The sequence below is a fragment of the Hylaeus volcanicus genome, chromosome 7 (assembly GCF_026283585.1).
Source record: "Hylaeus volcanicus isolate JK05 chromosome 7, UHH_iyHylVolc1.0_haploid, whole genome shotgun sequence".
Taxonomy (NCBI): domain Eukaryota; kingdom Metazoa; phylum Arthropoda; class Insecta; order Hymenoptera; family Colletidae; genus Hylaeus; species Hylaeus volcanicus.
In genome coordinates this window covers 22,154,635-22,164,084 of record NC_071982.1, presented here as the reverse complement: position 1 = coordinate 22,164,084, position 9,450 = coordinate 22,154,635, and the positions used below count along the sequence as shown (strand labels likewise).

At 48.1% G+C, this 9,450-nt stretch overlaps 2 protein-coding genes across 3 annotated transcripts in view; one reads left to right on the top strand and one right to left on the bottom strand.

Moving 5' to 3' along the window:
- Window positions 1-9,450, top strand: part of LOC128879738 (protein grainyhead) — a 95,036-nt gene that overhangs the window by 8,374 nt on the left and 77,212 nt on the right. For both annotated transcript variants that reach the window (XM_054129158.1, XM_054129159.1), the window contains exons 2-3: window positions 589-891; window positions 7,274-8,040. In XM_054129158.1, coding sequence (XP_053985133.1) covers window positions 829-891; window positions 7,274-8,040 — 830 coding nt within the window. In that variant the 5' untranslated portion in view covers window positions 589-828. The remainder of the gene's footprint in view (window positions 1-588; window positions 892-7,273; window positions 8,041-9,450) is intronic.
- Window positions 1-9,450, bottom strand: part of LOC128879742 (zinc finger protein 888-like) — a 143,360-nt gene that overhangs the window by 65,067 nt on the left and 68,843 nt on the right. The window lies entirely within an intron of this gene.

Genomic DNA, 9,450 nt, shown 5'->3' with positions numbered 1-9,450 from the left:
GATAACTGTATCAACCGTCGAACCTGCTATTCTGGCTCACCGGGGGTATCCTCGTGATCCGCGAGCCAGCCGCCCCTAGCCGCGATGGCCTTCCTGATTCCGTTGCCGATCTCGTTCTTCCGGGACGTCAACCTGAATCGCAAAAATGCGGCTCCCTGCTTCCTGTTTCGGCCGACTTCTTCTCGATCGCTTGGCCGGTTCAACGGCTTCCTCCCTTGCGGCGTTTAGGCGAACGTGTCTCCTGTTTCGTCAGCTTTTCACTCTCGCTCCGCCTGTCCGTTCGTCTTCGATGCCGGTTTATTGCACCTGTCTATCAATGCCGCGACCGCGAAACCGTTTCCAGTTTGACGTGCTTGTCTGGTTGAAATGAATGGAACGACCAGCTGATCCCGCTGATCTGCGCGTTGCGTCATATCGAACTGCGCGGAGCCTCCGAGATTCCTCTTTACGTCTCGTTGTCAAGCCTGTCTCTCTCTCCCTCTCCGCAAAGTATTCCACTCTTTCTTACAGTCATATATTTCCAATTACTATTTGTAGTTTGTCGCCTTACTTTAACGATTCTATTTCCGCTTATCGTTTACTTTGCAGGTTCTTCGATGCTTCCCGCCAACCGTTAACAACGTGCCATACAACGCTCAGCAGCCTGTGATACGCTACTCCATTGCCTAGAATTTGTTCGCGTAGACGTAGTTAGTCCAGCCTGTAGGGACCCTGAACGAGATCGTCGCCGGAAGGTAGACAAACGAGGGGTGTGATATTGAGACAACGCGAATCTTACAGGACGCCACGATACGCCGAGGAAAGAGAACCGGAAGACAGCGCGGGAGAATGTCGACTTGCACCGACGAGGCCGACAACGGACCCCTGCACATGCAGGAGGCTCTGTCACCGGTTAGTCATATTTTTTTATTTACACTCGATTGCATGGTACTCGATAGCAGAGAAAAAAAATTCCAAATTTTCTAAGGCGTTCGTCGAGATCAAAGTTGTTCGCCAACTCCGTCAAATATTTGTACAGCCAATTGCCTCCGAAGACGCGACACCTTCCCGAGAATACCTCGAATCAGCTGTGGCGGTATCACTCACCTCGTGACACACACTTTCGTGCAAATTAGCGACTCGTCGAGTACCGTGACCGAGCTCGACGAGTTTTCGAACAAAAGTCGTGACGCATGCGAATTCCAAACTGAATATCGTCGATCGCCGAACGAGCCGGCGCGGCGGAACGGAGAATAAACGTGGCCAATCGGCGCAAATTAACAGCGAGGCAACGTTGAAGAAAAGATTAAAAAAAGAAGAGAAAAGAGCTTGTCTTTGTTCTTCGACTGCTTTTCGCTCGCGGTCCAAAAGATTGACAGGCGATTCTCGATCTTTCGGTACAAGCAGACTCGTCCATCACTCGGACCTTGGCGTCTCAGGGTCGTTCCTGAAGTTTCAACGCTGGAAACAGTGGCGAATATCGCTGAAGAGAAAACGTATAATTGTCCAGGGCCCTCCGTGCTCTCATTGTCAGACGAACGGAGCAAACTTGCTTTAAACGATGGCGACGAATGATCTTCCGCCTATTCGAACCATCGATTTTTAACGATCTCACCGCAAACGTTATCGTTAATGAAAGATATTATCGAGCAGGGTCCTGTTGAAGGTTTACGCGCTACTGGTTGGAACAAACGTAACTGCCAATAATCTTACGAGTCCGGCATTCTCGTTATTTCGCGCAACGGGTGGTACCTTGCAACGAGGAGGGGGCGGGGGAGAATGAAAGAGACACAGTGGAAGGTCAACCGATGACCCACGGCCGTGAGGTATGATTGCATTCCATGAATTGTCGAAATCGAAGGGGGCGTGGACGAGTATACCTTGACGTCGTTAATCACGACTCCCCCGTCCCCTCGCTCTGGATGAATCTCACTAGGAAAAGTACCCTCGAACCAACGACTTTACTCGCGTAGCACCCCCTGTAAAACTAACGTTTCCATCGTATCTACAACATAACAAATTTATTCACGTTTCACGTTTGCGACTATTAACTGTGCACTACACCTTATTATTACGAAGCAAGCGACTCGAGAGTAATAAAATTTTCCAAGATCCTTTTGTAAATTCATGCACGGTTTGACTGTTGACGCCTCCGCGGCGGCAACTCTAAGAGGATTCCGATAGTTCATCGCCCCGGAGTGATGTATACTACATGTATAGTATATACACGTATATGTCCTTCCCCAATGGCCACTCTTCGACTTTGAGAAGCCTGAAAAGATTTTTACTGTCACCTGGCCGCAGGTTTTTAACCTCACAATGGTATACCTGTCGCTGAAAAGTGAAACTCCGCCGGACTAAAGCCCGTTATTTGCCTGACGCTGCTCCACAATGAGAGGTCCCCGGCGCGTAAGCGGTTCCCCTAAGAATCTTCCAGGGACCCAGACGTTACGGCCAAAATCCCCGTGGAATTATTACAGTCGACTCGACTGCCAGCCACTGCACCAACCATTCCAAACGATGATATAATTTATGATAATGCGACGGCTTTTACATCGTTACGATCACGAGTCCACGCATCCCTCCTTTTTGTCTTTATTACTATCGCTCTGCCCGATGGCCTATAATTCAAGTTTCGGAATTTTGAAACCTCGTTCGCGAGCTCGATCGTGCAGGAAATGACTCGTTTCGTGGAAATTCTTATCGCGATAAGAACACCGAATAACGTCCGTAGGATAAACAACTTTACTTGTTTTCTTATACGAATAAAATTGTGCCCATATCTGGTGAGAATTTCTGTTTATCGCGTTTGTTTATATACGCGTATTTGATGTCTCTTTTGCGACTTTCATAAACACTTGCGCATCCGTAAGAGTGACATTCGTTAAGTTGACCCTTCTCCTTCGAATCGTATTATATCGTTTTATATCGTTCAATTATATTACCAACGATTCCTATAATTTTAGTAAATATTATTAACGCTCACCTTTCCCAACCTAAGGCAAAGACCAAGTTGTTGCACACGTATGGAGCTTTCTAGCAATACGATATTACCTCCACGGCGAGGATCGCGGCAACGTCGAATCGTTCACGGCTGAATTCTCTATCCAGAGAATCACCATCGAACGCTGGCATTCTTTCGTCGACGCGAAACGAACGGTACGTTCAGCCGTCCATTCGTTCCATCCTAGCCACTCGCACGCGGACCGAAGAAGAAGAGGAAGACGATTTTGCCGCGTACGATGACTCGCTGGATTTCGCGTACCCGATACTCTGGCACGGCCGTCGCGTCGGCGATCGTGCTATTCATTATCCGAGTAACCAACAAAGATTGCTTAATAGAATCCAAACGATTCCCAATTTCGTTTCTTCGTTAATCGAACACTGTTTCACTTTGATGAAATTTGCGCCGATGCACGTTTCATCGATGATTTTACGGTCGAATGGATTGGTCGAATATTAATTGAAATGCACGCTCGAGGAAACCAACGAAACCGAAGACCGTTTGAAAGGATTAGAAGAAGCTGGTCGTTACTTTTTCCTTGGGAAAAAGCATTCGCTTAACTACTCCGAGTAGTGTATAATGGAAATGGAATAATGGTAGCAAGAAATGCGACATGAACCGTTTGGAGATATCAATCAAAGATAATGGCGGCGCGGCCGAGAGATTTTTGTCGTTACGTTCACTGCAGTCGCGGCTGCAAATGCAACGTGAAGATATTGTAAAAAAATGATTTATTGCTCTGTACACATCGATCGGATTCTCGCACACACGCGATAATTATGTGAATAATATCGCAACGCACGAATGTCAACAATATTGCTCGTTCTTGCTTCTTGAATTGTGATTGATGACGGTTAAGTAATAATAAACGTTCAACGAACGGTCACGGATGATTATTGCATTCCCCGAAGATTTCGAGACGATAGTTCTTGCAGGAGTTTTTAGAAATTTCCTAGAAAACGTCGCGTCGTACATTTGGCCAAACAATTTTGGAGCCGCGGCGTCGGGCGCACCTAGCAACGCTCGTAGCACAACGGTAAACAAACAATATGAATAAACCGCGCGTGGAATGCAAAGTGCGTCCAGAGGAAAAAAGAAATGAATCGATGGAGGTATAATGATACGATCGTTGACAACCGTAAACGTTGCGAGCAATTAAAGGTATACATGTGACGTCCGTTGAAAAAAGAAAAGTAACGCGAACAATCACATGGGTATTTTCATGATTACCGGCAACTCGAAATAGTGAGAGGAAGTCGCCAAGCATAAACGCATGGATATAGCTAATAACAGTAATTTAATCCGGATCATGGGTGTCCCACTTTCATTATTCAAATGGACATTTTAATAATACCAGCGAAATTTCGCGGAGCTCCCTATAAATAAATTCGTCGTTTTATGAAATCGTGAAACGGTTAACACTCGCTAACCAGTTTTCTCTAACGGAAGAGAATTTCAAAACCGCACAATTCTAGAATTACAGGATTTTAGAATGTTTACACTCCACTCGGAAGCAGCGGAGAACAAAATTACCCAGCGCAAAAGCAGAAACGCCGACAGGTGTTCCCCTATCGCAAAGAGATGGCCGTCTTCTCGGGTGTGCGGCCGATATAACAAGGATTCAACGGAGGATAGCAAAAAGTCACGACGATCGTGTACACGCTGCGAGCCAGAGGAAGCCTGTGCCACGGAGGGAGGATGTCCGCAACAATGAACGCTGACCGGCGCGGCGTTCGCTAGGATGCGTACACCGAGGAACACTGGTTGCGTCGAGAAGCTAAAGAAAGGCCCTTAACGATTCCGCGTATCTTGGAACGCGCGCAGCTGCGTATTCCAACGACGTGATCGGCTATAACCGACCGCGGAGACGGACTGGCGCGCTGAAGAAACGACGCGACGCGGACGAGCAACGGTCGCGTATCCGCTCGCGGAGTCGGCCTCGTTCGACCAACAGACACGTCTGGTGGCTGCCGTCCGACCTGGAATAGTCTCTCACGGGGCGCAGGCCAGCAGGCCAATTAACTGTTATTATCAGTCAGTTCTTGCGTGTAAACAGTACTCGGACCTAGCCTACGCGGAAAATCCACTGCATTCGTTTCCGATCCCTCGAAACCACCGAGCTTTTCGAAAACCACCGAAAGACTGAGATTCGCTGATATCCACTGATATATAACATACAGGTAAAACTAAAGCATAAAAGCAGCGATGCGAGTAGCGTTAGGATTCGTGTTTCTGCCATCAGAGAACAATTGACTTCCACCAAGTTAGTCTACAAGTATAAAGCCTGTGAACGCTTTCTTCGTCGTTGAAACCGCAGCGTCCACACGCACGGGGAAGCCACACGACGAAAACAAAGTTGCGCAAGACACGGTTTAATCTTGTCATCTAGTCGTCGCGTATAAGCGATTCGAAATCAATTAAAGACTAAAAAGAAAAGAGGAGGAAGAGTCCGGACAAGGTCGAGCAACATCGAAAGGCACCGGTCACGAACGAAGCCCGATATTAAAAACGCTATCGCCCGGGTTACATAATCGTTCACCTTGACAGCGATACTAGATTGAATCTACGGTACAACGTCGTCGTTGAACGAGCCGTGTACACGTTATTTCATAAATCCCGAGATAACATCCTCCCAGGAGCACTACGAAATCGTGAAATATGTATTCGTGAGAGGAGTACATAACGAATCGCGATGCTCTCTCACTCTCTCCTTTTCTCCGTCCGTTCGATACTCTAGTCGTTGTCAACCGCGTGTGTAAAACGCCGTAAAAACGTAATAGATTCAGTCCCAGACCCCGTGAGTCAACGCGTTGCCGCGGTACCGCAGCATCGACGATCACGATAAATATCCCCCAGCTAGCGGCCTACGATTAGATTTCGAATCGAGTCGGTACACGACCGGCAAACTTCGACCGGAGGAGTACTTAACGTCGTGTCGCGACCGCGGGAGGCTTCGTAATCGGTCTGATTAATGCCCGTTTAAGGGAGACTTCTAGCATCGAACTCTGCGAGATGACCGACGATCGTTTGGGCATACGCCCGGTAGCTACCAGCTTCCTATGCTTCAGCTGTTATGCGTGTCTTCTTATTCTATCCGTAGACAAATTTTTTTTACTGGACACGTGCGCCGTTGATCAACTTAATTAAAAATATCGCCAGTCGCCTTGCCAATATTCGACTCTCGCTAGCGATTCGAGTTGCTTAAATATCGATTAGGTAACGCGAGATATTAATTTTTTTCGAGATCGAGAACTGGTCTATATTTCTTCCGATCGACGGCCGTAAATCCTGCACGTCGATTAATAGCGCGCTTTTCCATGCCCTTTCGAGCGTGTTACTCGCCACGAACACGAGTCTTGAGTCAGCAAATCGCATCGTTGTAGCAGTCGGAAGATTCGAAACTTTGAAGCTTATTTACGGGATCGATCGAACAAATTGTTTTACAAATCGAGTACCGATTCGATGGAGTTTCTTTCGCGACTTTGACTTGTCGTAACTATGTTACTCGTTGGCCAAGAAACGAATCAATTTAATTTTAGGCACAAATTATTTTCTTTGTTCGTACGATCTGCGAATAGAGAATCGTTTCTCCGAGACTTTCAAATCCCTCGTAGCGATTAAATAAGCCCTCGAAGACGGATCGTCAGCAACTCGGAAATGAAAGTGCGGCGCGCGAGTCCTTCCTGAATTTCGTGACGAAAAAGGATCACTTACGAAGGCGCGAGCCGCGTAATCATCGATAGAAAGTCAAATAGAAGGTGTATACTCGATCGGCGAACTTTTGATCTTTGCTCGGATCAGAGGAATACTTTAATTTATCGGTTCGATAAACGTTTCGACTTGCAACCTTCTGTCCTCAACTGTGGAATTATTCCTACCGCTGCGATATTTCGGTCCGAAGAGGGGTTAAAGAGCGCACGGTGGACGAGTTCAAGGACATCGTCGAGAACAAGAGGCTGGATGGCTGAATACGAGCATCGAGGGTGGTTATTCATGGGCCGAGTCGCAATTCTTTGGAGGCCGGTTGACGAGGGTAGATCTCGCAGAGAACTGCAGGTTGATTGAAGCCATAGGCGGATTTAATAATAGGGCAACGTTTTCTGAATAACTCTTTGTCGAGAGGCGACAGTAGGAAGACGTCTAGCGTCCCGTGAAAGTTTTAGACTCGAGCGTATCGGGAAGAGTGACTTTGAGCCACGGACTTGTGCAATTTACGCGTTACGCAATAATCCACGTACGTCGAAGAATTCCATCGCCTTTATCGGATGCAACTTTGTTCGTTTGTTATAGGTGCAGGAGGGTCCAGTATCCCCGGCGTCCTCCTCCTTGAGCAACCAGAATCAAAACGATAGCGAGCAGCAAGTGCTGCTCGCAACGATGCAGCCAGTGAACGTGCTGGACCTGCACGAGCCAGCGACGGTGCACTCGCTCCATCCCAAGTACCATCATCACCATCACCGTCACCATCACCACCATCATCATCATCATCATCAGCCACAGCACATTCAGGATCCAGACGACGTGCAGCAACGGTCCGCCGAAGACACCGACGGGAGGGTGACGCCAGGCGGCGAAACCACTTCCGGCAACTCGACGCTCGGCGTCGGAGAGCACAAGATGATCGATCTAATTTACAACGACGGTCAGAAAACCATCATGTACACCCACGACAAGGAGATCATCTACGAGAACGAAGCGGATCGCGTTCAGGTGGTCGAGTACCCGCCACCGCCACCCTCGCCGCCGTCACCGTCGCCTCCGTCGGCCGTTACGAGGGCTGGCCTGTTGCCACCAAATTGCGTCACCCCCAGATCGGGATCCACCACGGCGCTGCACTTGCATCATTATCCACAGCTGCAGCTTCAGCACGAAGACGATCTTCCGCCTAGCGTGCGTCACGCTGTCAGCGCTACAGTCCCGAATTGTGGAGCTGCAACAACAACCACTACCGTTTTGGTGCTTTCGGAACTAGTCGCGGCAGATCCAGCGGCTGGAGCCGCCGCTGCGCAGCAACTCACCCTCACCGCGGCTGCTGCTGCTGCCTCGTTGCGCGCTGGGTAAGTGTCGTGGCATTTTTCTCTCCCGTTTTTATTGTTACGAGAGGATCTCGGTATTATACTCCACCGCTGCTTACCATTCGAATGGAATTCACGTTTTTACGAGTATCGAGGGTATACGTTGAACGCACTCGCAGCGAGTTCGTCACCGCGACCATCGTCTAGTCATCGTTCGTAATCCACGGCACGAAAGAAAAGCCACGCGCGAAATTCCTACGTCGAGGAACCTGTTCGTGCCGAAACGTTTCCACTCGCGGTTTAACGATTGACAGTTCTTTTAGCAAAACTACGCATGCAATAACGCGCAGTTTAAGCTATAGAAAATAATAAAAATTCATTGCGAGGATATATGAGAAATGTACAGTTAAAAGGAGATAAAGATTGGAGAAGAGAGATGAACTTAAAGCAATGACATTCGTATAAAATTTCCATAGGTAGTCTCGGTCCTAATCCCAACGACTCGTAAAACACAGCTGACACTATTCGTACATCGTACGAACACTTGTATACGCATGTTCGAATCTCCTTATTGCGATATATCGGGACTGGAACATTATCGGTCAAATGAGAAAGCTTTCGCACAGTTTCAGCAGAACATTCGGAAATGTCGTATTCGAGTATCGGATTAGTATTCGAATTACGTTTGTTGAATATTTGAATAGCGTTCAAATGTTCGAGCGCGGTTAGCCCGAGCCCTAATTTCTCAAACCCGCAGAAGAGAACAATCGACAGCGGCGCGTTCAACGAGACGGAAAAATGGAATTCCGTGGCACAACGAACCATGGCAGCGCCAACAATTACCGATTCAATATTAGAGCGACGCGGATCGTGCCGCTGGAAGAGAACTTATCCCGCACGGTCTCGCACCTTAATAAGCCGTAAAGTATCGCGAAAAGTGTCTGTACACGCGGACAGTAGCCTGCTCGCTGGCACGGAAAAATCGGAATCGCCCTCCGCGCGTGTTCACGTTGAAACGCCGCGCACTATCAGGCCCGTGTATCAACGCCGACAATTAACAATTATTGCGCACACCTACCCGCGAGCACGTTGGATAAGTCACGTTGCCGCGTTGAATTTATTATTACGACGCGACGCGCGCGCGCGCGCGCGAAAGCATACAGCTTCACCCAAAAGCGGTGTCCTGGACGGATGCTGACGCACATGTCGCGAGGACACGGAATAATTTTCAAAATGTACATTTTCTTGTTCCTCTTATTCTAATCAGTGTCCTACTTTGCATGCAAGTACATTCGAATAAGCGCATCTCTGATGTATTACCGATCGTTTGATTCGAGTCATTGTAACTATGCGCAACGTGGCTAAAAAACCACTCCACGTGCCAAATTTGAAACGAAATCGAAACAGGCATCTAAAAACTCACGATATTTCCATACCGTGCTCGTATCTCTT